Source organism: Danio rerio, chromosome 19, assembly GCF_049306965.1.
Source record: "Danio rerio strain Tuebingen ecotype United States chromosome 19, GRCz12tu, whole genome shotgun sequence".
Taxonomy (NCBI): domain Eukaryota; kingdom Metazoa; phylum Chordata; class Actinopteri; order Cypriniformes; family Danionidae; genus Danio; species Danio rerio.
In genome coordinates this window covers 44,389,941-44,417,897 of record NC_133194.1, presented here as the reverse complement: position 1 = coordinate 44,417,897, position 27,957 = coordinate 44,389,941, and the positions used below count along the sequence as shown (strand labels likewise).

Below are 27,957 nucleotides of genomic sequence, written 5' to 3'. Positions count from 1 at the left end.
GCACTGTACATTTTTGTTCTAATAAAACAGCATTAGTCCATTAGTCTATAAGCTCTGAAATGTTTTCGCTCGTGTCCGTGTAAACTAGAGGTGTGTGTGGTGAAGCTGTACTGTAGTGTTCTGCGGTGGCTGTGTGTGTATGTGAGGTGAAGCGGCGCTGGCTGATGTTCACACGCTCTCCTCAGCACCTGGATAGCTCCGCGACTCCGCGCAAACCGAGCACTTTTGAGGCAAAAAGTGCACAAAAAACAACATGTAGCTTCTCAAAATAGCCTCCTACCATCCCGAAGCGTCAAGAAAGCAAACTTTCACACAGGGAAGTCTTCGTTACCGCCCTGATGAGGGAATTACCGGTTGACTGCGGCAAACTGTTCCCTACTGATGCGGGAATGGGAGGAGAAGCAAAACCGGATTTACTCGCCAACGAATATCATCGGATAGCGGATCTACTAGTCCAAGTGCAGCATGTGTTTAATATGTAATTAAATGTGTGCGGGAATGAGTGAAATATTCGTGGATTGATCTACAAATCATACATCGCAGCATACAGGTAGGTGCAACTCTGTCACTGATGATCCAGCTGTGCGTTATCAGATTCATTAAGTACTGTAATGAGCTTATACTGAAGAGACAAACACTGTCAGAGTACACTCACACTATTTCTGAGCATCAAAGTGCAGGATCATCAGTTTTTATGCTCACCAATAATATCATAGTGATGCCAGTTTAAGGGAGTAATGGACTATTTTTGGTTTTCTCTAAATATTTCATTTAAGTTCGAAGATGATGGCATTTTCTGCCATTATAAATAACCCAGTTAGCTCAATGGAAATGTTCAATAGATGTTTAATTTTATTCATGATTAATTAATGGCAACAAATAACCTTTAACCTGATTATTTTAATAGTAGGTTTACAGAAATAAACAACGGGTCAATTAATTTTACTCCGTACACTAAATAAATAAAGTAGTTACACTTTATTTCAGTGTACAGTTTACACTATTAACAAGCCATTACCTGAGACTAAACATAAACATTATGGAATTAGCTGCTTAATAGCTAGTAAGGTAGTGGTAGATTTGGGTAAACATTAAGGGTGTAGAATTAGAACATACTGAAAACAGCCAATATATTAATAATAGGCAGGTAATAAGCCAGTGGATAATATTGTGAATTGTCACTCAAACTAAAGTGTTATCTTTAAAACAAACAAACAAACAAACAAACAAACAAACTAACTAACTAAACTTTCCTGATGAGTCCTGCATTTGTATCATTTGTTTTTTAATTTTTTTGAGAACTCTATGAGCTGGAAATTTCATTGAGATTATTGATTAACCATTTCACAGTAATTCTTGGCAAAAAATTAGACAATAAAGCTGCTCGGGCAACGTGAACACAAAAATCAAATGTTATATGTTTGTGCTATGGTTCTTCATTTGCAACTGTAATCCAATAAAGAACCGTTCATAAAACCTTTCCATTCCAAAAAAAGGTTTCTGATAGGAGAAAAAGCTATTTAGAGTATAACAAAATTTTATCACACTTATAAAAACAAATGTATTTATTAGAATTAAAAATTATTGTGCTTAATAGCACTAAAAGTGGATATATGCTCGTAATTATAGGGCGACTATAATACCTTACCACCTGCATAATAATAACAGTGATATGTAGCTCTTTAACCAGCCAAAAGAACAACTAAAAACTATCCTTATATATACATCACTGAAATTATGAGCCAAAGAACCACTGAGTGGTGCTAAATAGCACCTCAACTACTTTTGAAGAACCACATCTGTGTCTATCTGTGTGTAAAGTATATTTAATGGAACCATTCCTTTGCTTAATTAGTTTTTAAAAAGTTCTGTATTTTTTTTCACTCAAAAATAATAATTCAACAATTTGATCTTTAATTACTACTTGGAAACAGTGGAGGAGGGGTATGATGTTATATGCTGTGAACTATACCTTTAAAATAAGCCTGAACAACATATCATTTGAGCTCTGATATTGCAATGTGTGTATCTGCAATAGTCACACTGCAGGATTAAAAGATATTGTTAATTAACTAATTAATTTTATTTAAATTTATATCTTGGGGTTTTGTTTACGTGTGAGGGACGAATGAAACGTGAAATTGACAGGCGGATCGGTGCAGCGGCAACAGATTTCAGTCGATGTACCGGTCCGTTGTGGTAAAGAAAAAGCTGAGCCGAAAGGCAAAGCTCTCGATTTAACAGTCAATCTAAGTTTCTACTCTCACCTATGGTCAGGAGCTTTGGGTCATGACCAAAAGGACAAGATCTCGGATACAAGTGGCCGAAATGAGTTTTCTTCATGGGGTGGCAGGGCGCACCCTTATAGAAAGGGTGAGAAGCTCGGAGTAGAGCCGCTGTAGAGACACTGCCTCTCCACATTGAGAGAAGTCAGCTGAGCTGGCTCAGGCATCTGTTTCAGATGTCTCCTGGATGCCTACCTAGGATGGTGTTTCAGACATGTTGGGAGGAGGCCTCAGGGAACTGAGCTCATAAACTCCTCCAGAACTTAACCTGTATGACGGAGGCTTTCAGTAGTGCTTCTGACTGAGCAGAGCCCAGTTTGATGAACTGTTGTCGGTGTAGGCAGGATTTACCCTACGTCACAATCACGCCCCCACAAGAGCAAGCTCCTGATTGGTTAACGCGGCATAAATGTCCACTGAAGTTCAGATTTTCTAACTTGAGCGATTTGCGCAACACGCATATCAAACGCGCAAAACACTCAATTCGCGTTGCACAATTCGCATCATTCACGCTGCGCCATTCGCATGTATAGCGCCACAAGATGTCTATTCGCGTCTTTGCATTGACTTAACATGTAAATCACTCTCACTTAATGCTTCTTCCACGTCTGGTGACCGCAGCATAAGAATGCTGCCCCTGCGACCCGGCCCCGGATAATCGGAAAAAAATGAGTGAATGTATGAATTGTTTATTTATTTGTAGAATTTATTTAATGATTACAATGTTATTTTACAATTGATTGTTCAATTTATGCACTTAAGTAACTACTTAAGATTCAAGTACTAAAATTTTGGTCTTAAGTTCTGTAATGTTAGGGTGCTTTCACACCTGTGAATCGATTCAGTTGTTCCGAAACAGAGATTACAATTGTTACATTGTTGCTCTTTGCTCTTGGAGCGGTTCACCTTCACACTGCAAAGTTTCTAATCGGACCAAAAAGCTAAAACAAGTCACATGCGGGTAAACTCTCCTTACATTGGTCAGAGTGTCAGGGTTTATTTTGTAGCGTCCTGCTAAGCTGTCAGGAGAGGTGGTGGTTTGGTGGTGATTGAAAGGGTGCGCGCGCGACATGTCTGAGGAGAGATAATAATAATAATAATAATAATAATAATAATAATAATAATAATAATTCGTTACATTTATATAGCGCTTTTCTGGGCACTCAAAGCGCTTTAAACAATGGGGGGGGGGGGTGGGGGGGGTTGGGGGGTGGGGGGGAATCTCCTCATCCACCACCAGTGTGCAGCATCCACCTGGATGACGCGATGGCAGCCATTTTGCGCCAGACCGCACACCACACACCAGCTGATTGGTGGAGAGGAGACAGAGTGATGATATGCCAATCATGATATGGGGAGGGTTAGGAGGCCATGATGCGGTGGGGAGGGGTGAGAAGGGTGCGCGACGATGCCTATTTGAGGACTGGGAGGGAGACGCCGGAAGATCATCACTTATTTGCGGGCATCCGGAGACTCGCGAAACTTCCCGCCCTACTCATAATTCTCTCTTCATATAGCCGTATGCCTATTACATATCCATAAAACACTGTGATATAACCGCGCTCGGATCGGATCGCTTTCTCAATGCAATCGAACCGCTCCAGGGTTCGTTTCAATCGAGCCGAGATCACCTCATTCAAGCGATCTCGGAGCGATTACTTTGGCGCGATTGCCCTGTTCACATATGCCAAACGAACCGCGCTAACTGGGCAAACGAGATACGTTCCGAAACAAAAGTGTAGGTGTGAAAGCACCCTTAGACTTCCCGGAAAGCCATAAAGCACTGTTTATTTATTTTTGATTGTAGTTTATTAAAATTTGCATAGACCATCCCAGTTAATCTAAATGAATGGAGCTAATTACTCTAAACATATCGCAATATACAGTTGAGGTCAGAATTATAATTATTATTGTAAATGGCTCTATAACCATACATTACTTTAAATTTAAGAGGGTAATTGACATTACTGTGCTGACATCACAAAAATGGCCAATTGGAAATGTGACCCAGTAAAATTCATTTCAGTCCATTTAATTGGTTCAAAATTCATAAGATAAAATCATCTGTCAGGGCCACTCTGGCAAATGTCAGGCCACTCGTTCAATGAGACACCATGAAATCTTAATATTCTCATCATCTCAAATCCTAATTAGTCGGCTCAGAGTCATTAATCATGTGTGCAAGAGTATGAATACAATTACGCATATTCATAGGCGAAGTTTCAGAGATGAAGATGACAATGTTCTGTAAGATCTCACGTTTCTGAAGTAGAATGTTTTTGGATTACTAGAAGGCACCGAATGATGAAAAATAAAATCCATTAAACTAAGATTATAACAGTGCTTTAGTGACACGTGCACATCAATGGCCACAACAAAGAGTTATGATGCCTGACACTCCTGCTTGCATATATTTGCATAATGTTTACCTACATTAAGAAGCAAGTAAGCAAAGCTGCCATGAATCCAGGGTGAAGCCGATTATCTATCAATCATCTGTTGATGTATAACAGCAAAACAAAAATGCCAAGGACATCATCTCTTTCAAAATCTATATTTCATAAAGTAACAACTCATTTAGATGCAAAAAAGATCCAAAGTAGTCCTCTCCAGGTTGAGAAATTCACCACAAGCATATTTCACACCGAGCCCGAGCGGTTGACAAGGCAGAGATGTACTGCTGGAGTGCGCTGCAATTTTATGTCGGGATGCAGAAACAAGAGATGTTGGTGCAGCGGTCGTGTTCACTAGTGTTCTCGCTATCTATCACCTCCATGCTGTTTACCAGACACAAAAGACCATATCACTTTCAGAGCCGAGGGGAATACAGACAGCAGCCATTTGTCAGTATGATAAGGGCATTTATATGTGAACCAGAGCCCTTAACCATTAAAACATCCTTTGTCTTCTTGGCAGCTTGCTGGATGTTATTAAGAATGTAAACTGCATGTTGGTTTATCTGGTTACAGTATAGTATAGGGACCCATTTTCACTATTAGCATCCCTATTGCAAGAAGATCGCTGGTTCGAATCCGGGCTGGGCCAGGAGGCATTTCTGTGTGGAGTTTGCAGTATAAGTGAATTTGGTAAATGAAAGTGAATGGATGTGTGTGTGTGTGTGTGGATGGGTAAGTAAATGGGTGTTTCCCAGTGCTGGAAGGGTATCTGCTGCGAAAAGCATATGCCAGAGTAATTGGCAGTTCATTCCACTGTGATGACCCCTGATAAAAATCAGGGACTAAGCTGATGGAAAATGATTGAGTAGTAGTTTTAAAGTGTCAGAGATGAAAGACTGTGTTATCTACAGATGGTATGTCAAGCCCACTCACCTGTGTGAGGCACACTCAGAATTGCATGTAAATGTGAATATAAATGGATGAAATAGGGCGTCATTCTTACTTTAAAACAATTTTTGTCGACATAGGCTGATTCTGAAAATGTACCCCTATATACATTTATGGAGATCGCGAATTATGTAACCAGTGTCAGGTCCTGTGTTCTATGTGTTTTTGTTTTCATCATGTGACCTTCCCCATTTGCTCCTTTGTTCTGTTTTCCCGCCGTCTCATTATGTTCATCACCTCCACCTGTTTTCTGCGCCTGTGTGTGATCAGTTTAATCGTCCCCTGTGCATTTACACCCTTTAGTTTGGTTCAGTCATTGTCCGGTATTCTCAGTTGATGTCTGTCGTCACACCATGTCATTCCTGAGTCTCTCGTGTTTCCTATGTCCTTCCTAGTGAGTGTTTGTTTATAAATCTACGTATTTTAGATAACTCCTGCGATCCTTGCCTTCTTAATTAATCCCAGGCATGGCAGCCAGAAGTACATATGGCTGCATTTTGTCTTTAAAATGAACACTACGGTGTGTTTTGACACCATTCCTTTTCGTGTTTACCAGCTGACTTACCTCCAAAAGGACAGCTTTTCTGCTGTTACCAATTTGCTCAGTAGCTCGCCATGTATGTCAGTGGACTTGAGACACAGAGTGGAGTTGACTGCGACAACAGGGTTTGAGTCCTGTGAAAATGGTTTCAAAAAGCAGGTAAGACAAAAACAGAAGCCAAGTAAACAAGTAAACAACAGGGTGAGAATGTGGTAAAATCTGAAAATGCGCTAAAAATCAGACGAGGGCTTTTCTTTTTCTAGATTGCTTTTGAAAACACTGTGGTTGGGTTTAGGGAAGGGGATGGGTGCTGGACAATCAGTGCTTTTGAAAAGACTATCAGTTGGGTTTAGGGAAGTAGGAGGGTAGGTCAGTCAATCATTTGACGGCGGCCTGTGGTGGATTTACACGAGAAGATCAGTCACGAATGGCACTCGAGAGAGAAATTTGAAATTTGAAAATGCGTACACAGCGACCTCTGGCGGATTCGCGAGAACAAAAACTGCAAAACAAAATGTAGCCCTTGAGTCGTAGAGGAGTAACTGTACTAAAGACCTGGATTTCAGGCGGATACTAAACTAAAATAAGAGACCCAAGGGGTGTTACAGACTGTACCAAAAAGCTGAGGAACTCAAACAGATTAAACTAGAACTAGACTAAGCAACTATGACAGGATACAAGACATGAATCAGGAACGCATACCAACAAGGACGAACGACGAACTAACAAACAGTGGTTGAATGGCTGAATATATAGTCCAGGAAATCAACGGTTAAACAGAGACAGCTGTGAATACAAATCAGTGTGAGTTCCGGTGTGTGCGCGTGGTATGTATGGATTTGTAGTTCTTGGGCGCTGTAGTTCACTCTCAGAGTTCGTGTTGAACTACAGTGCCCTCAGGAGGTTACTGACAGTCGTGACAGAGAATTGAACTTTACAATTTAGTGTGAGGATTTCTGTGATCACATATTCAGTCCATAAAAATCTGCAACACAAAAAAGTATAAATTCCCGTTAACTAATGGCTTATTACCTGCATATTGTTAAGATATTGGCTGTTTTGTAGTACTTATGAAATTTAATCTTATTCTACATCCCTAATCCTACCCAATAACCCAATTACTACTTTAATAACTATTCATAAACAACTTATTAGTAATTCAATGAGCGTATAGTCTCAGTTCATGGTTTCTTAATAACGTGAAATGTGCCTCAAAATAAAATGTGACCAAAAAATCATTAAAATCTTATAAAGAGAAATCTGAAAGCAAATATTGAACGCTCAATGCTATTAAAATTAATTCATTGTATTGTTTTGTGCTTAAAATAAAAGGAAATGGCCTCTAATAGTTTACTTATTTGTACATGTGAATTATTAGTCATGAATCTCCATATCTCTGAATCTCAGTACAGACCACCAACTCGAGTCTCAGAGATTTATATTTAGACCTTTACAGGACAGCTAAGGTGTAATCTATCTCACTGCCACTTACCCACAGTCTCCCATTTGCCAGAGGAGATCCTGAGTAAAAAAGGCCCCTGGCAAGAGTCGTGTCTCTGTAGAAGATGAGCTGGCAGATGGGCAGTATAAAAGCAGAGGACATTACATTGCAGGGGCGGTGGAGGATTGGAGAGTCATGATGGTGACCAATGCCTCTGTGTGACAGTAATATAATGCGGATCAGGGTCTCCAGGTGATGTGAGTGGAATATTCATGCTGGGAGGAGCATTTGCTGAATTCTAGAGAGGAAAGTTGGAAATGGATGGATCAAGTCAAGGAAAGTTAAAGAGATGCTGGAAATCTACAAAACATGAATGTATCTGTCCTTTTTCTTTCTTTCTTTCTTTCTTTCTTTCTTTCTTTCTTTCTTTCTTTCTTTTTATTTATAATTCATCAGTTAACCAATTCCATAATTTTATTTATCTTTCCTTGTATCAGTGAATAAATGAATGAATCAATTGGTTCATCCATTCATCTATCCATCTATCGTTACTTTTATCTATTGTTCCATTCATCAATTGATATTTCTATCTATCGTACTATCCATCTATCCATCTATTCATCCTTACTTCTATCTATTGTAGCCATCCATCTATCCATCCACTGATATTTCTATCTATCGTTCCATCTATCTCTCATCCATCCATCATTTCTATCTATCGTTCTATTCATCAATCCAACATTCCATCCATCCATCGTGACTTTTATTTATTGCTCCATCCATCCATCCATCCATCCATCCATCCATCCATCCATCCATCCATCCCTTCGTTAATATTTCTATCTATTGTTTCCATCCATCTATCTCAATCCATGCATCCATTCACCTATTTAAACATCTCTTTCTCTACATTTCTGATTATCAATCAATCAATCAATCAATCAATCAATTAACCAATTCATCAATCAATCAATCCATCTATCGTTCAATCTATCCTTCCTTCTATGGCACTAAAACATCTCCTTCTCCATGTCTTTCTCCTTCACAGGATGTCAGGTAACATGTCTGTTGAGTCTGAGTTCCATCCATACTTCTATCTATTGTTCCATCCATCCATCCATCCACCCATCCATCCACCCATCCATCCATCCATCCACCCATCCATCCATCCATCCATCCATCCATCCATCCATCCATGATTTCTATCTATTGTTTCATCCATCCACATTTCTCTCTACCATTCCATCTATCCATCGTTACTTCTATGTATCGTTCTTTTCATTCATTGATCTATTACTATTTCTAGATAAATATTGCTAGATCCATTGTTACTTCTATCTTCTGTTCTGTTGTTTCATGCATTCATCCACTGTTACACATCTATCTACCGTTCCATCGTTCTATCCATCCACCCATTGTTTTTCCATCTATTGTTATTTCTGTGTGCCTGTGTGCCTGTCTCTCTATATATATCTATCCAATAAAACCTCTATAAAATTTCTTTCTCCTTCACATTTCTCATTCTATCTATGGCACTAAATCATCTCTCTCTCCTTCACAGGATGTCAGGTAACGTGTCTCTAAGTCTGATCAGCCTTTTAGAGAACTCTTCTCTCGCGAGCTCGTCTTCTCCTCAGTCTCCACAATGGGAGACTCCTACATTCACCACAGCGGCTCGTTACCGTGTGGTGGCCACGCTGGTGCTTTTCGTCTTCGCTGCGGTTAGTAACCTCTCAGTACTCATCAGTGTGACCAGGGGGCGAGGGCGACACCTGGCATCCCACCTGCGGCCCCTTATTGCTAGCCTGGCCTCCGCAGACCTGGTCATGACTTTTGTGGTGATGCCGCTGGACGCCATATGGAATATCACAGTGCAGTGGTACGCCGGCGATGCCATGTGTAAACTTCTCTGCTTCCTCAAGCTCTTCGCCATGCATTCGGCAGCGTTTATCTTGGTGGTGGTGAGTCTGGACAGGCATCATGCCATCCTGCACCCACTGGAGGCTCTGGATGCTGGTCGCAGGAATAGAAGAATGCTGCTCGCTGCCTGGATCCTCAGTGTCCTGCTCGCCTCTCCACAGGTAAGTGAATGAGATGATATTTTAATTGAAGCTGCTGACGTTTGTGCTTCTTCTCGTAACTGTGTGAAGCTGCTTAAATTTGTCTCTGAGGATTAGCAGATATCGCTAAAAAAAGTCAGCATGCTCTATCTTCTGTAAAAAAAAAAAATTTAACAGTCTTATTGTGAAAACGTACCACCGTATACATTTCTGGAGAGCGCAAATTATGTAGCCAGAGCTATGTATGGCTGCTCTTCTTTTTTAAAACAAATGCTATGAGCCAATATGGGCCGTATGATGCCACCAACGGTTTCTGTTACTGGCTGACTGCTTACCTTTGTGTGGACGGCTTTTCCGCTGTTACCAGTTTGCCCAGTGGCTCGCCACGTATGTCGTTGGACTTGAGACACAGAGAGTTGACCACGACGACATCGTTTGAGTCCGGTGAAGAGCATTTCCAGAAAGCTGGTACGGCAAAAACAACAAGTAAACAAGTAAATAACAGGGTGAGAATGTAGTAAAATATGAAAACATGGTAAAAACCAGGCTGCTGTGAGGGCTTTACTTTTTCCGGATTGCTTTTGAAAGCACTGTGTTTGGGTTTATCGAAGTGGGTGATCGGGTCAACCGGTGCTTTTAAAAATACTACTGGTTGGGTTTTGGGTTTAGTCTACAGCGGTCTCTGGTGGATTTACACCCTTATACCCTTGAATTGCACTAGCAAGAGAAATTTAAGATCTGAAAAAGTGTACACAGCGGCCTCTGGTGGTTTTGCCAAAACAAAAACTGCAAAAAATTGTAGGTCCCGCGACTTCCTTGGAGCTCTCCAGAAATGTATAGGGGTGCGCATCAATAATGGGCCTGGTATTGCAAAAATTGTATGTGCTATCTACTTGAGAAACTAATATTACAATATAACATGCATTATTTTTGAACAGTATTCAATATTTGATTTATAAATTTTTTTTAGCAAAAACTACTTTTAAACGATGCAAAAAATGAATCAATGTTTTAGCCTGACAGATGATGATTTTAATATTATTAAAGTGGAATGTCTTTGCTGACATTCAAATGCAGGTGTCTCAATCAAAACCGCATAATTGATCAATTAAAGGGCACCTATTTTACCCCTTTTTCAAGATTTAAGACAAGTCTTTTGTGTCACCAGAATGTGTCTGTAAAGTTTTAGCTCAAAACACCATTCAGAATATTTACTCAGATTCTTGGAATTTTCAGCTTTGAATACAATGTTGCTGTTTATGTTGCCTGTGCCTTTAATGCAAATGAGCTAGTACGCCCACCGTTCACACATGCCTGTCGGAGTGTGCCTCAATCTCTGGTTGCATCAGATGAACAGCACAGCGACAGACATGGAGGAAGCAGATCTCACATAATGTTTGTGAGATATACTCGATTAAGAACTTTCCCAATGATTATTTGATGCATTTGTTGTGGAGTTAATTCAAGCCTTTCTACAAAGATGAGTCACGCACAATGTCAATACAAAATTCCCGCACGCACACACACACAGCGCATTTAATTTTGCACGCAAATGTGACAGGATACATGTTAATATCCACTGCTGTATGGATATCTGTTGTGTTAATGTACAAAATAAACCTGATTTGACGTCTACAAACCGGGAGTGAAGCAACGTCTTTTATAATTAAACTGACACTATTAGGATGAATTACATTGATTTTACTGTCTTTATTACAAACATGCACTGTTTTAAAAACATTTTAAAGTTGTAAAACTCATTCATGATCACATCTGATGATGATTGCTGATCACAGAGAGCTGAACAGATTTTTAATTTCAGTTGCTTTACGCATGTCCTGTCTTTTTGATATGATTATACGCAATACTACGGAGACATGTTAATACGTGGCTGTCAATCAAATCTGTGAGCGGAGAAACTGCACTTCTACGTAACGTTGTGGTTGGCCTTAAAATGGGAGGGATTTGGATCCTATTTTAAAGTCAAGAAATTTAAATAAAGACTTGTGTTTCTATCACCCCAATATGACAGTGGACAGACTTTACCTACACACAGTTCAGTCCATACAGTTAACAAAAGATGATTTTCGTCATAGGTGCCCTTTAAAATAAACATAAATCCTTCTTTCCTAAAATTCAAAAGGTTCATCAAATCAAGCCTTTGACTTTTAAAAAAGTGACATTTATCTTGTAATTTAATTAGTGAAAAGTATTTTTTTAAATAATAAATCCAGAATAAACTATTTTAAGCAAATATGCACATTATTTTTATTGATCACATACATTTTTAAAATAAAAAATTACAAGCCTCAAAATTAGTTTATGTTCGTTCTAGAAATCTATCTGAAAAGAGTTCATTCGTTCATTCATTTTCTTGTCGGCTTAGTCCCTTTATTAATCTGGGGTCGCCACAGCAGAATGAACCGCCAACTTATCCAGCACATGTTTTACGTAGCGGATGCCCTTCCAGCTGCAACCCATCTCTGGGAAATCTAAAAAGAGTTATTCAATTCAATTTAGTGAAGCAAAAACAACACATTTCACATATACTAAAATAATATTTTTGCTTGTCTAGAAAATGCTTCTTGATTTAAGAATTTTTATTAATTTGGACTAGAATCAAAACAAAAACTCTAAGCAAGAAAAGCTTTTTTCTTTTGCAGTGTTGCAGGTTCACTAATAGTAGCTGTTGTCAAACAACTCCACTACTGACATCAAAATAATTTAAGTAATGGTTCAAAAAAATGAACCAATTAAACAATCAAGTGTAAGCAAAACTAAAATCAGAGGAAAGCTGTTTTCTAGATGCTGTTCATTTCTTTTAAACAACATACCATGTTAACCATACAGTTGAATGGAAGGCATTAATTCCTAATCTTCAGTGAGCCATTTTGAATCTCGAATATATCCAACATATTCCAACTAGTTGAAAACAACACTAGCTTAATTGGTGAAACTACCTGTTTGTCCCACCAGCAGCAGATGGAAAATGTGTTCTGGAAATCTGTTGTGCAATTCAATCTAGTGACACTAGTGGTGACACAAAAATGACACATTTGAGTCAGACAACTGGCACACCTCCAAACTGAACCAAGTTTAGTCCTGTTTCAAAGCCAATCAAAACGAAACTGCCTCATTCTGTTTACCACACATGCGTCTAAGCTTGAGCATTTCTTCAAAGTGGTGCAATAACTGACCCCAGGTCGGTGTCTCTTCAGTGAGCACTTGCCGCATTGATTATAGATCCTATTTGTCAAGCTACGCTAATTCCAGGTCATTTTCTGTAACCTGTGAAACGTGTCTTGCTCGCCTCTCCTCAGGTAAGTGAATGAGATGTTATTTTAATAGAAGCTGACGTGTGCTGGTCTCGTCTTGTTATGAAGCAGCGTGAACCTGTCTCAGAGGATTCACAGATGGATGATAATGTTGCTGAAAAGCACTTGTTAGAGGTGATGTGTGTCTTTTTTCATTAAAATATTACTGTATGTGCGATTTAAGCTTAATATAAAGAGGCAACTATCAGCACATTCACCATAATTTGATTATGTTTGTAGCTGTTATATTTTTTACAACCCGGTTTACACAATCAGCTGGGAATATTTGAGAATGGTTGTTATGTCATTGATGAGTATATGTCATTGATGATGTCTGAACATTGAAAATCATGTGACTGATGTTGTATCCGTCATAAGCAACCTGTTGTTCTTAAAGGGACAGTTCACCCAAAAATTAAACTGACCTTATCATTTATTCTTCCTCATGTGGTTTTAAACCTTTATGAGTTTCTTTTTGTTTAACACCAAAGAAGATATTTTGAAGAAAGCTGTAAACGTGAAACCATTAACATTCATGGTAGGGATGCGACGATTAACCGGTTTCACTATTAACCGCGATTTAATTCGTCAAGATGAATTAATCGTAAAGGCTTCTCAACACCGTGTTTTTGCACGGAACAAAATTGCAGCAACTAAACAAAGTAGCTAGTAGTAACGAGAATAATAACCATGCACACTGGACTGACTATGACTGAGGCTATTAATTAAGGCAAGCTCGTTCAAGTTTGTTATTTCCAATGGAGGGACGCACACGCAATGCAACACGTTTACGTTTTTCTGGCACACCTAGTTGACAGACAGGGGGCTTTTGTGACTACGGGAACTGCATACATTTGAAGTTTGAGGAAGAAGCAATAGAAAGTGCAAAGGGTTTGCAAACCCACTTACAAATAATGGCGCCAATAAGAGCGATCATGTGACGAGTGTTGATCCGCAAGCCGAGATTTATCAAGTGTTTTCGGAGAGAGTGCTGAAGGACTCAAGCCTTTTTTACATGGCAAATGTGAGCAGAGCGTGTTTTTTTGCATCTATTTTAACAGATTAGAGCTTTCATACTGCATGCAAAAGCAGCATGTCTGCGCAAAGCGTGAGCGTGACTAAAGACAATGCACTGATAATGACCAAAAACGCATTGAATGACAGTAAAAGGTAGCAATTTTACCCAAAAAAATGCATCAATAATATCCTCTGATTTTTATATAGTCAAACAAATGAACCTTTAAAATAGCAACAAATATGAATTTAGATCAAATTTTAAATAATTTTAGTTTTAAACTAGTGGGGTTTTGAAATCCATCAATGCACATAATCGTGATAACCGTGAAACCAAGATTATTTCTTAGACTATAATTGTACAACCAAAATTTATAATCGTTGCATCCCTTATTCATGGTTTTTGTTTTTCCTATGGATGTCAGTGGTTATAGGTTTATAACATTTTTCAAAATATCTTCTATTTTTTGTAATTGAATAAAACAAATGGTTTACAATGTGGGGTTGAGTTAATGATAGCAAACTTGGCAAATGTCTAATTCCTAACATGTTTTGTGTCAGACTGTCAAGGAAAATAAGTGTTGTAATTACGTGTTTTTGCACAAGATTAACAAAGATAAATTAGTTTTTCATGTTGGGATAGTTGGGATTTATAGAGGTTTCTGTTCTATGTTGAAACTTGTCAAGTTATGCTTTTGTAGAGTACACTACCTGAAAAAAGTATTAAAGTTTTAGGAACAACAAATAATAACTTGACTTCTAGTTGATTATTTGGTATCAGAAGTGGCTCTTATGAAAGGCAAAGCTCGCTAGATTATACTTATTTTACCAAAATAAAATATGATCATGCCTTGATTTTTAATAATTTAATTAGGACAGTGTGGTCTGACCTTGCTTATACAAAATCTTGTCAATTAACAGAAATAATGTCCAGTATAGAATAAAAAAGTCATGGTGCGGTACAAAAAGAATGAATATTGTGTCTGACTCTCATGAGCTTGGAGGACTGCATCCATACATCTCTGCAATGACTCAAATCACTTATTAATAAAGTCATCTGGAATGGCAAGGAAAGTGTTCCTGCTGGACTCACAGAGTTCATCAAGATTATTTGGATTTATCTTCAATGCATCCTCCATCTTATTCTTACCCCAGGCATGCTCAATAATGCTCAAGTCTGGTGCCTGGGCTGGCCAATCCTGAAGCACCTTGAACTGCTTTGCTTTCATGATTTTTCCTTCACCAAACTTGACTGATTTCAGTGAGAATTTGGGTTCATGTGGGATCCAGTAGGTCTTCTGCATTATTGGTGATGATTGGGATGCAGTTCAACAGATGATACATCAGAAAAATCAACCTTCTTCCACTTTTCCAAATGATCAACAAGAAGTCAAGCTACTATTTTGTGCTCTTACAACTGGGATCAACAACAAGACTTTTGTCAAGTAGTGCAGCGTATATGGGCTGTAAACACATTAAGACTACTTTACATTACACTGCTGTCTGACATACTCGATTCTGATTGGTCAGTCTTGACATTCCAAGGTATGCTATTTTCCAAGATAACAACCGCTAAATAACACCGGCTCATTTGGAAACTTAAAATCCTCTTGAACATCAGTGAATAAGTTCACTCAACGTCTAACTTTGTAGTACCTTACATAAGTTCACAAAAGGCGGCACGGTGGCTCAGTGGTTAGCACTGTCGCCTCACAACAAGAAGGTCACTGCTTCGAGTCCCGGCTGGGTCAGTTGGCATTTCTGTGTGGAGTTTGCATGTTCTTCTTGCGTTAGCATGGGTTTCCTCCAGATGCTCTAGGTTCCCCCACAGTACAAAGACACGTGGTACAGGTGAACTAAATGAGAGTGTATGGGTGTTTCCCAGTACTGGGTTGCAGCCAGGAGGGCATCCACTGCATAAAGCATATGCCGGAATAGTTGGTGGTTCATTTCACTGTGGTGACTCTTGGAAAAATAAGGGATTATGCCGAAGGAAAACAGGTAAATAAATGAAAGCTGGAAATATCTTGCTTTGTGTGTAACAAAAGAAGGACGCCTAAACAAGTTTAGAACAAGTAAAGGGTGAGTAAATGATGATAGAATTTTCAGTTTTGGGTGAACTGTCCCTTTAATCAGTAAAACTACCTATTTATCCCACCAATAGCAGATGTAAAAGTGTTTTGGAAACCTGTTCGATAACAGTTGCATGTGAAGGAAAATAACATTTCACCTCCATTTTATCTCCAAACTAAACCACATTCTGTTTTCCACATCTAAACTCTGCAAAACCCAGCATCAACTTCAGCAGTTCTTTTTAAGTGATGACTTGTAGCTTAAAGTGGTGCCATAACTGCCCCTGAATCAGTAACTCTTCTGCGAGCACTTGCTGCATTGATTATAGATCCTATTTGTCAAGCTAATCTAATTCCCAGGGCATTTTCTGTAACCTGCGAAATGCCTGACCGAATCCTGTCAGCGTGATACTCAAATCTTTCCCTCAGATAGAATGGTTTCCCAGTGCACTTAATTTCAGTAATGTCGTTTTTAGCAGCCTGTGGATGTGACCGTGGCATTTAAAATCATTAAAAGGAAGATAAAGAAGCTCGACTGAGACAAGGTCAGTTAGGCAGCTGCGGATAATGGGAAAAGAGACACAACTCTAAAGACAAGCGAGTGGGTGGTGAATTGTAGGTATGAAAACATCCACACTGCATCACTCCTGTATTCAGTGCGCACACGTCCTCTAGAGGAAATAAAAAAATAAAAAATGTGGGCTTCCCTCTCACACTGTGTGCTGCCTGATAGATTGTGTGGGAGGAAAATAGAGAGGTGTGTCAGACGGAAAAATAATGCAAACAGATTTCCTTTATCTGAAAGCAGAAGGTGATAACATGACAATAATATACACTGCATGACTCAAGTTCAACAGAGCAGAATGTGTTTTTCCTTCACTAAAAATCCATTTCACTTCAAACAGAACCCAAAAAACTAGACCGGTAAAGTCAACTGCAGTACTATTGAGAAAATGCATGCATTGACAAGCATTCAAGACAGAAACCTTTCAGGGTTGTTGTTAGAAATGCACAAAAGGATAAAAAAGAGCTCTATTTGTGGAGATTTATTGTTGAAATATTATCAGAAGATGATTTCTTTTGTGTATCTCAAGTGTGCAAAGATAATTCACTTCCTGTGTGAGTTTCCATGGTTTACCCAAGGATAAAATATTAAGAATAATAAGAATTTGTAATGTGAGGTGTGAGGATTTAATGATTAAGTAATTATATGTAATTACTAAATACTTGTGTCTCACATAATGAGTCCACTTTTCTTAATGTTTCATCGTTTGGGAAATGATGAAAACTTGTGCTGGAAAACTGAAATTCTCAAGTGTATTACTATATGCTTTTATTTCATTATCTTTTTGATATTGAATTATATTTATCATCAATAATTTTTATATTTTCATTGTTGTTAGATGAAAATAGCTTTTTTTATTTACAATGTAAATGAAATTCGTAATTTTACGGTTTATTTCCAGAAAGAACAACAAAGGTAAAATAACGGCTGTTAAATTGCAGAAATATACCATAAAATAACGGATATTAAATTACAGAAATATACCTTAAAATAACAAATATTAAAATACAGAAATTTATCATAAAATAACAGATATACAATTACAGAAATTTACTGTAAAATAACGAATATTAAATTACAGAAATTTATTGTAAAATAACGAATAATAAATTACAGAAATTTACTGTAAACTACCGAATATTAAAATACAGAAATTTACAGTAAAATAACGGATATTAAATTACAGAAATTTACTGTAAAATAATGGTTAATAAATTACCTAATTACTTAAATTTACTTAAATTTAAACTTCTGGTAAATTTAATCTGTAATTTAATATCCGTTATTTTACGGTAAATTTCTGTAATTTAATATTCAATATTTTATGGTATATTTTTAATGGTATATTTTAAAGTTTTTTTTTTCAGCAATAAACCGTAAAATTACGAATTTTTTTACAGTGTGATAAAAAGCTATTTTCATCTAACAAGAATTAAATCTAAAAAATATTTATGATAAATATAGTTAAATATCAAAAAGATAACTAAATAAATGCAAATAGTAATACGCTTAAACAAAAGTATAATGAGATGACGCCAAGATTACTGTTTGTTCATGTGATGTTTAATGTACACCCAATAGATGATATATACCCAAATAACAATGGATTTTAATTGTGTATACAGTGGTCCATCGTTATTTGCGGGAATTTTAAAAATAACCCGCGATAGGCAAAATCTGCAAAGTAATCAGCTTTATTTTTTTCAATTATTAAAGATATTTTTAGGCTGTAAAACCCCTTAATGCACTTTTCTCAGACAGCCTTTAACATGTTGAGCATGTTATTTAAAATGAAATTATTCAGATGGTGCAGCATAAATATGAACAGTGTCCTGAGTCATAGCTAGGCACCACAGACAGCCGCTGACTTGCGGCGCCGGTGTGCATCCCCTGATATATAATGATTGCTAGACGACATCTACCGTCTATTGTAAGACCATAAAAAATGTTAGCAGAAATGGGGGCTCGTCTGGGATACAAAACAGACAGACAGTTGAAATTACAAGGTTTTAGTGTCTAAAGATGTCCACAACAGTCTAATAATACTCTAATGATTGCTAGACAACCTGTCCTATCTATTGAAAGACCATAAAAAATGTTAGCAGAAATGGGGGCTCGTCCGGGATCCAAAACAGACAGACAGTTGAAATTACAAGATTTCTGTCTCTAAAGGGGTCCAAAATAGACTGTAATAATACTCTTGATGATTGCTAGAGGACATGTACAGTAGTTGCAAAGTTACTTATAGTCAACAGGATGACTTATGGGGATAATGGATAATAGCTTTCCACATATAGTTCAGTAAACAAGTCCAGATTAACAGCACAAAATAAAAACTGATCTTTACAAATTGTTTTTCTCGTTTCAGTTATTTATTTTCAGGGCAATTAAAGCTGAAGGAGTTGACTTTGTGCAGTGTGCAACACATGGAAGCTTCCAGCACCGTTGGCAGGAAACAGCCTACAACATGTTCCACTTTGTCACCCTGTATGTGTTCCCTCTCCTGGTAATGAGCTTCTGCTATACCCGAATCCTCGTGGAAATCAACCGCCAGATGCCTCGTGGTAAAGGCAAGGGTAATTGATTTCTGCTGTCTTCTGACATGGTACCTGTCATACAGCGTAACATCCAAATTCCCAGATTGAGGCAAAATGAATCAGACGATGAGCTTATAGCGGTTCAGAGCTGTAGTAGATCTAAAAACAGCATTGCAGTCCAAATTAAAGACAGATTCAAGATCCTGGGGCTGTCTTTAAATTTGGACTGTAATGCTGTCTGATGAAACAAAGTCTTGAATTTTATACTGAGTGCTGAAGGAAATTAAATTAACTGAATTATGAATGAAGTATAAAAATGTACACTGAACTGCCTTTGGAAAACTTTTGATGATATTTCCTTTTTTATCTTAGTAGAGTTTTGTGTACAGTGTTTAAGGAGGAAAGGTCTCCATTCTGCCATTTCATAAACACCACCCACTGCTAGAAATGCATTTACATTTCTGTTTAGGCTGCAGTATTTCTTTCAGACCAATATGAAAATCAACTTTTGCACTCACTATGCAGTACTGTAACGGATAAACAAAAACACATGTTGAATGTGCGAAAAATCAAAAGGGGATGAGGGTTTTGGTAAGGATTTCAATCTTAAAACAGGAGTCCCCTGAAGAAAGGTTGGAAACCACTGAATAAATGGTTAAAGAGAATTACAAAAACACATATTCTTGATTCGCCATTTTACAAATCATCCCAAATTTTTCTGAATTGATTTGTAGATCAGATTTTTTCAGAATTAAAATGCAGTGCAACCGATCACATGCCTCAATTCAATCAGTAAATATATTGAGTGAGCTAAATATTTTTATTAGGGTTGCCCTATACTGGGAAAATATGAGTTATGCAATGTTGTTTAGTGTCGCAGTAATGATACTTCGGTAACACTTTACAATAAGGTTCATTAGTTAATGCATTTGCTAACATGAACTAATCATGAACAACACATGTAGAGCATTTATTAATCATGATTGAACATTTACTAATGCATTATTAACATCCAACTCCATGCTTGTTAACATTAGTTAATGCACTGAGTTAATATGAACTAATAATGAACTACTATATTTTCCTTAACTAACGTTAACTAATATGAACAAATACAGTTGTAAATGTATTGTTTATTGTTTGTTCATCTTAGTAAATGCATTAATTAACATTAACTAATAAACCTTATTGTAAAGTGTGACCGATACTTCTTATGACATAACTTCCAAAATGCCATTTCATCATCAATTTTTTAAAAATTTGTTATGATCACACTAAAATAAACAGGCAATAGATTGTTTTTTCTGAGATAATTATATAAAAAAAATTATAAGGTCTAAACATTTTAACTTTAAAACACCATGAACGACTGAAAACCAAGAATAGCTCTTGATTGTTGTCATTTTGCTCTCGTTTCTCCAGGCATTAGTATTTATTTTCATTTCTAGGTTCATCAGGTTCAATCAGACCCCATTTGATTGGTCAGATTTGGATAAACAACCTATGCATGTAGCAGATAGGCTTGGCACCTACAACTAATTTAATGTATTGCATTTCTCTGCAATATGTATATTGCATAAACTATTATCGCGATAACGATATTTGTTCGACATATTGTGAAGTCCTAATTTTTATACCACACATTGCATCTCGTCTAACATATACAGTTGCAGTCAAAATCATTAGCTCTTCTGTGAATTTCTTTTTCATATATTTCCCAATCTATGTTTAACAGAGCGAGGAATTTTTCACAGTATTTCCTATAATATTTTTTCTTCTGGAGAAAGTCTTATTTGTTTTATTTCGGCTAGAATAAAAGCATTTTTCAATTTTTTAAAACCGTTTTAAGCTCAATATTAAGCTTTTTTTTTCAATTGTTTACAAAACAAACTATCATTACACAATGACTTGCCTAATTACCTTAACTTACCCAATTAACCTAGTTAAGCCTTTAAATTGCACTTGAATACTTGTACCTTGAAAAATATCTAGTAAAATATTTTGTAGTCATCATGGCAAATATAACAGTAATCAAGTATTAGAAATGAGTTATTAAAACTATTATGTTTAGAAATGTGTTTAAAAAGATCATCTCTCCATTAAGCAGAAATTGGGGACAAAATTATACATGAGAGCTAATAATTCAGGAGGACTAATAATTCTGACTATCTGTATGTTTGTTTCTCTAGGTGGAGAGCCTTGTCTGAGACGCAGCGGAGCTGACATGATCCCGAAGGCACGCATGAAGACCCTGAAGATGACCATCATCATCGTGGCTTCATTTGTGGTGTGCTGGACACCGTATTATCTGCTGGGCATCTGGTATTGGTTTCAGCCCCGAATGCTGCAGGTCACGCCGGAATACGTCCATCACGCCCTCTTCGTCTTTGGTAACCTCAACACGTGCTGTGATCCGGTCATCTACGGTTTCTTCACACCCTCGTTCAGAGCAGACATAACCAGCTGCTTCAGTAGGAGGAATCAAAACTGCTCTCCGAAATCTCTGGACCGACTGTCCGCACGCAGAGGAGGTGCAAGCGGGGAAGCAGAGTCAGACCTTGGGAGCGGAGACCAGCCCAGCGGACAAACAGCATAGGTGGTCAATCCAGCTGGAATGTTCTGCCTGAATGTGAAGGATAGTAATTTCACTACGAGTCCAGACATCTATATATACACTGCTGAAGGGGATTGGTATTTATAGTATATGCAGGTATTATGAACATGCTTGAATTCAGATTTAATCCACTTAAAGTCATCATGAAATAGGGGTTAGGCTTGTCTTTTTTTCGCATATCATGACCTACAATTGAAGTCAGAGTTATAAGCCCTCCTGCATTTTTTTCCCCAAATTTCTGTTTAATGGAGAGCAGATGTTTTTCAGCACATTGCTAAACATAGTTTTAATAACTCATTTCTAATAACTGATTTATTTATCTTTGCCATGATGACAGCACATAATATTTTATTAGATATTTTTCAAGATACTAATATTCGGCTTAAAGTGCCATTTAAGGCACTTTAAGCTTGCTGTAATATACCAAGTTATTTAGGTTAATTAGTCAAGTTAGATCCGGTTAGATCACACCAACTTTCACAATTTCGGCACAATTTCCTTGACATAGGGTATTGTGGGGATTCGTAAACGACAAATGGATGTCATTACACAAGATTCAATCCTTTATTCTCGTGTTAATGTGGCATAGTTTACGACAACTGATACCATGTCTGCGACGCCTAATGACACCATAGCAGAAAGTCTACCATGTTTAATTTTTTACTTATTCTTCACGATGAGTTCCATCACGTGGATGACACTGTGCAATAGGAGCACTTCATTTCTCTGTTATTTCAGTGAGTGCTGCCGTTAATGCGCCGGTCAGGTAATCAAAACATAGACTGTATATTTACTTATGGGTAGGGCCAGACGGAATCTGTGGATGTTTTTTGCTATTTCTGCTGAGAATTTTGGTAAAAATCTGTGGATTTCTGCGGAATTATTTTGGGAGTATCAAAACTAAAACCTTAATATGTGAAATAAAAAAAAAATTGATGTAATGTTTAAGGTGCAAATCCAATTAGATCCACTTTCTTTGGTAAACAAGCTAGTCTGTTATGTAATATCTCTACTAAAAGACAGAAAATATTACTTTACACACTGCATCGTACATAAATCAGATGAACATATTCACATTAGTCAATAATATTCCTGTAATTATTTAAAAAACTGAATAAATATAGATTTACACACATTTACTCATGTAAATAAACAGAATTAATGATGGGCTAAAAATCTGTGGAAATCTGCAGAATTCTGCGTGCGCAGATTCCGTGTGGGCCTACTTATGGGTGGGCTATGGGTGAATAAGATCAATTATTGGTTATGCAAACTTTAACTACCTTTTCTGAAGTATTAAGGTGTTTTAAGCAATTTTATCTGACAGACTGACACAAATATGCTGACATCTACATTTTCACGAGTTTGAGTTTTCTCTGCCTTCCAACAGAGTTTGTTCTTCCGAGGTAATATGGTAACGTTCAGTGCTGCGGATACATTGGTAAAGCATTTCCTGCTTATTCAAATTTGTCATTAATATTGAAAACTTTTTAATATAGGCTTCTCTGAAACTGTGAATATTTCACTTTAATTTATTTAGGCTAGATTATTATTTTATTTAACAAACCAACACAATCTCACAGCAATTCATGTTTCGGCGCATATAGAGGATTTGTTTTGAAGTGCATCACCTCAAATGTTATTCGTTCGCTATTCTTGTTTATAGATAACTGACCAACAAAAGATACATTAAAGTAGAAGTTAAAAATTAGAGCAAATGAAATTCATTTTAGGAGAATATTTTTACAAGAAAAATATACAAATAATTTTTTTGTTTGTGCCCCTCCACAACTTGACTATATTGGATGATTTGTTTTGCTCTGAGGAAAATAAGTATTTAATGAATGCCTCACTGTTATTGTGTCACAAATCTCAGTCATATTCATTCATTCATTTTCTTGTCGGCTTAGTCCCTTTATTAATTTTGCCACAGCGGAATGAACCGCCAACTTATCCAGCAAGTTTTTACGCAGCGGATGCCCTTCCAGCCGCAACCCATCTCTGGGAAATCTCAGTTACATGTTTGCTAATTTTTTAATATGTCAATTATATCTTGAGCATCTGATTTTTCCTTTTTGCTGCTTATGTGCTTTCATTTCCATCTCACTTGCAGCAAGTTCAGGTGAGAGAGAGTTAAATCAAAAGATTTCAGAAAATAACATGATATTAAAAAGGAATCATAAGTTTGATCCTATCCATGTGGTAACGAATGCCCTTAAATAATGTAGTTATTAGTTGTCTGCAAGCATCAGTGTTTATTGAGATTGAAATAAGATTTAAAAAATGTCAATTGAGATTTTTAAATTGTTATAGCAACACTTGTGACTGCTTTGGGAAATGCTCGTCGTAGACGTCATGTGATAACTGATCGAGAAGAACCAAGTAGTCTGGCAGATTTGTTACCCATGACAAGCCAAGATTTTATCAAGAGAGAGAGAAAAAAAACTCATTATCTGACATAGTGACTTTTGTAACCGACAATAAAAATCGTGTGATCTGACCGGGGCTTTAGGGTAATTACGCAAGTTATTGTAAAACGATGGCTTGTTCTGTAGCCAATCGACAAACAATATTGCGTAATGGGGCTAATAATATTGACCTTAAAATAGTTAGAATTTAAAAAAAAAAAAACTTTCATGCTATACGAAATAATACAATTAAGACTTTCTCCAGAAGAAAAAATATTATCAGAAATACTGTAAAAATTTCCTTGCTCTGTTAAACATCATTTGGGAAATATTTGAAAAAGAAAAAAAAGTTCACAGGAGGGTTAATAATTATGACCTCAATTGTAAATCAAATTGAAACGGTCCTGAAATTAGATAAAAATGTAGGGTAGTGCATGATTTTGTGTTTTGGGAACTGTTTGGATCATCGGAAGAGGAATGTTGCCAACAAAATGAAGATGACTGATAAAAGGACAAAAGCAGGGCAGAAACAAAACATGCCCTGATAACCCCGCCTTAAATGAGTTAGCCCCGCCCTAAAGATATTCCACGTGACCAGAAATGAAGAAAAGTGAATTCGCGAGGGCAGGGAAGGTTATGGTGGTTGATTAAAAATTATGAGAGCAAATAAATTTTTACAAAGTGCCGAGATACATTGTTTCTAGCACTACTATATAAATATAAAAACAAGAAGAGCACATTTTAATTTCATGGCAACTTTAAAAGGATAGTTCACACTAAAATAGAAAATTCTGTCATCATTTATACACCCATGGTGTTGTTTTATCAGTGTATGCTTCTTTTTTGATCATAAATAGAGCAATATTAATGAAATGACAATCCTGTTAGCGCTTGTCCATATAATGGTACCGAATACGGGTCAAAATTAAAGTGATAGTTCACTTAAAACTGAAAGGTTTTAAGTTACAGGTTTTTAGCTTTCTTGAAAATATCTTCTTTAATTTTTAACAGAATTAAGAAACTCATAAAAGTTTGAAACCACTTGTGAGTGAGTAGATAGTAAGTAAATTTTCATTTTTGCATGAACTAATCCTTTAGTACAATAGTATTTGGTCGAAAATTTAATAAAAATTTAATAAAAATCCTGACTGTGGCCTCTACTTGGTCACAAACAAAAATAGTCTCCCCATTACTGAAAATCAATAGTATTAATAAATACTATAGGATTAGATTTAATTTCCTGTCCTAATCAAAAATTGCAAAATTTGACATTTGCGGGTGTTTACAGTACATCTGCCTCATCTATAACTCCTCTCCATTCAGCGGTGAAGCTCTCAAAGCAATTAAACGCACTGAAGCATATCATTATGCTTCACATTAATGGGTAATTATCCCAAAATGTATCATCTAGAGATGAAAAAAATATTCTTGATCACACCAAGATGAAGTTAATCAAGTGATATTAGCAGTGGGGTCGGCAAACATGCTAGTGTATATTTTTTTCTGGTGACAGTAAAAAGACTTTAAATTCAATTCCTGGAGAGCCACAGCTCTGCACAGTTTAGTTCCAACCCTGCTCCAACACACTTATCTGTAGGTTTCAAACAAGGCTGAAGAAATCAATTAGTTTGATCAGGTGTGTTTAATTAGAGTTGAACCTAAAATGTGCCGAGCTGCGGCCCTCCAGAAACTGGAGTTTGACACATGTGCCTTAAAGACAAAGTTCACCCAAAATTCAAAGTCATCATTTACTCACCCTTGACTTGTTTTATTTATTAATTTTTTGTTCTATTGAATGCAAAAGAAGATATTTTGAAGAATGTTGGAAACCTGTAACCATTGACTTCCATGGTATTTGTTTTCCCTACAATGTCAATGATGACCAGTTTCACGACATTCTTCAAAATATCTTATTTTGTGTTCAATGGACCAAAATTTTAAGAGCGAGTGAATGAAGGTAGAATTGAAATTTTTGGGCAAACTATCTATTTAAAATGCAGAATTTTAAGTCGCAAATAAGAGTAAAGCATCATTTGAAATGGTAAAAGTCAACTCTTATTTGTGTTTTAACAATCTTAAAGTCGGCAGGGTGGTTAGCACTGTAGCCTCACAGCAAGAAGGTCGCTGGTTTGAGTCCTGGCTGGGTCAGTTGGCATTTCTGTGTGGAGTTTGCATGTTCTCCTCCGTGTGCTCCCCATAGTCCAAAGAAATGCGCTATAGGTGAATTAAATAAACTAAATTGGCCATAGTGTATGAGTGTGTGTGAGAGAGAGAGAATTAGTATGTATGGGTGTTTCCCATACACTGGGTTGCAGCTGAAAGGGTATACGCTATGTAAAATATATGCTGAAATAGTTGGCGGTTCATTCCGCTGTGGTGACCTCAGATAAATCAGAGACTAAGCTGAGGGAAAATGTATGAATAAATCTGAAAGAAAATTAAAAGTGTGTGCTCTATGTTCGTCCCTTCAAAAAATTAATACTAAACAAGTAGCAAGTAAACATTAACTGAAAGTAAATGAAAGAAGGGCCTGTGACACTTGAACCACACCAGGTAAGAAAATGATTGCTGAATTTTCACTTTTGGATGAACTAACCCTTCAATACTGAATATGAATCACCAACAATATCAATATAGGTTTATTCTGAAAACATAGCTCTATATACATTTCTGGAGATCGTAGCCAGAGTAGATTATCTGGATTATGTAGCCAGAAGTACGTATGGCTGCATTTAATTTTAAAAACGAACGCTACGGTGCGATATGACGCCATTCCTTTTCGCGGTAAAAATCTGAAAACGCATTAAAAATCATGCAAGGGCTTTTCTTTTTCTGGATTGCTTTTTAAAACTGTTGGTTGTTTTTTTTATTTTTAATACTATTGATTGGGTTGAGGGAGGGAGGACGGTGGGTCAGTTTATCAGTCAGTTAGTCAGTTAATCAGTCAGTCAGACAGTCATTCAACAGTGGCCTCTGGTGGATTTATGAGAGAACAGCAGGCATGAATGGCACTCGAGAGAGAAATTTGAGATCTTAAAAAGTGTACACAGTGGCCTCGGGTGGATTCGTGAAAAAACAAAAACAGCAAAAAAAAAACATAGCTCCTGGGACGTATTTGGCACTCTTAATAAATGTATATAGAGATACGTTTTCAGAATGAGCCTGGATTGAAGAATATTCCTCAGTGGTTTGAAGCTCAGATATCTTCTAAAGATGCAACAGTGTATATAAGGAACCAAAATGGCAGCGTAAAGCCTCAGGCAGTACCTTGAAAGTGAGATATTTGCCTGTCTGGAACAGGGTAATAAATATACAGTGCCTCATTAACAGACCACATGCGTAACGGCTTGTGTGTTTGGAAGCAACTGTTGGAGATCTCTAATTAATAACAGCTCAGAGTCTGACATGTCGCTTGCTTAACGTCTCCTGTTTAGGATTGTCACTTCATGTTTTAAAATGGCCTTAGCATATTAATCATTCATTCAAAGAGACGCTGTTGTGAAAGCTCGACATCCACGCTGTTGTTTATCTGTGGAATCGCAGTCGATGTGTTTCACTGCATTTATTCCAGTTTATTATGCGGTGTATTGTGGTGATGATATGCATGACTCCCCAGAAAAATATCTCTGTGCTGTGTGCTTGTGATTAAAAATGTATGTGGATGAAACATCCAGCCTTAAAGGAAGAGTTGACCCAAAAATATTCCTTCTTTTAATATATGCTTGACCCATTTTTCTGTGGAGCCAATTTTTTGGAAAAACT

General features: G+C 37.1%; 2 protein-coding genes across 5 annotated transcripts in view; both read left to right on the top strand.

Annotated features, from left to right (window-relative positions):
* trioa (trio Rho guanine nucleotide exchange factor a) overlaps positions 1-27,957 on the top strand; it is a 784,286-nt gene that overhangs the window by 426,021 nt on the left and 330,308 nt on the right. The gene's annotated exons all lie outside the window — the stretch shown is intronic.
* Positions 35-27,265, top strand: gnrhr1 (gonadotropin releasing hormone receptor 1). 4 transcript variants are annotated; one of them, XM_073930459.1, is made up of 4 exons: positions 35-550; positions 9,173-9,692; positions 19,005-19,206; positions 21,363-24,885. In XM_073930459.1, exons 2-4 carry the CDS (start codon positions 9,174-9,176, stop codon positions 21,767-21,769), a joined length of 1,128 nt encoding a protein of 375 aa, XP_073786560.1. In that variant the 5' UTR covers positions 35-550; position 9,173; the 3' UTR covers positions 21,770-24,885.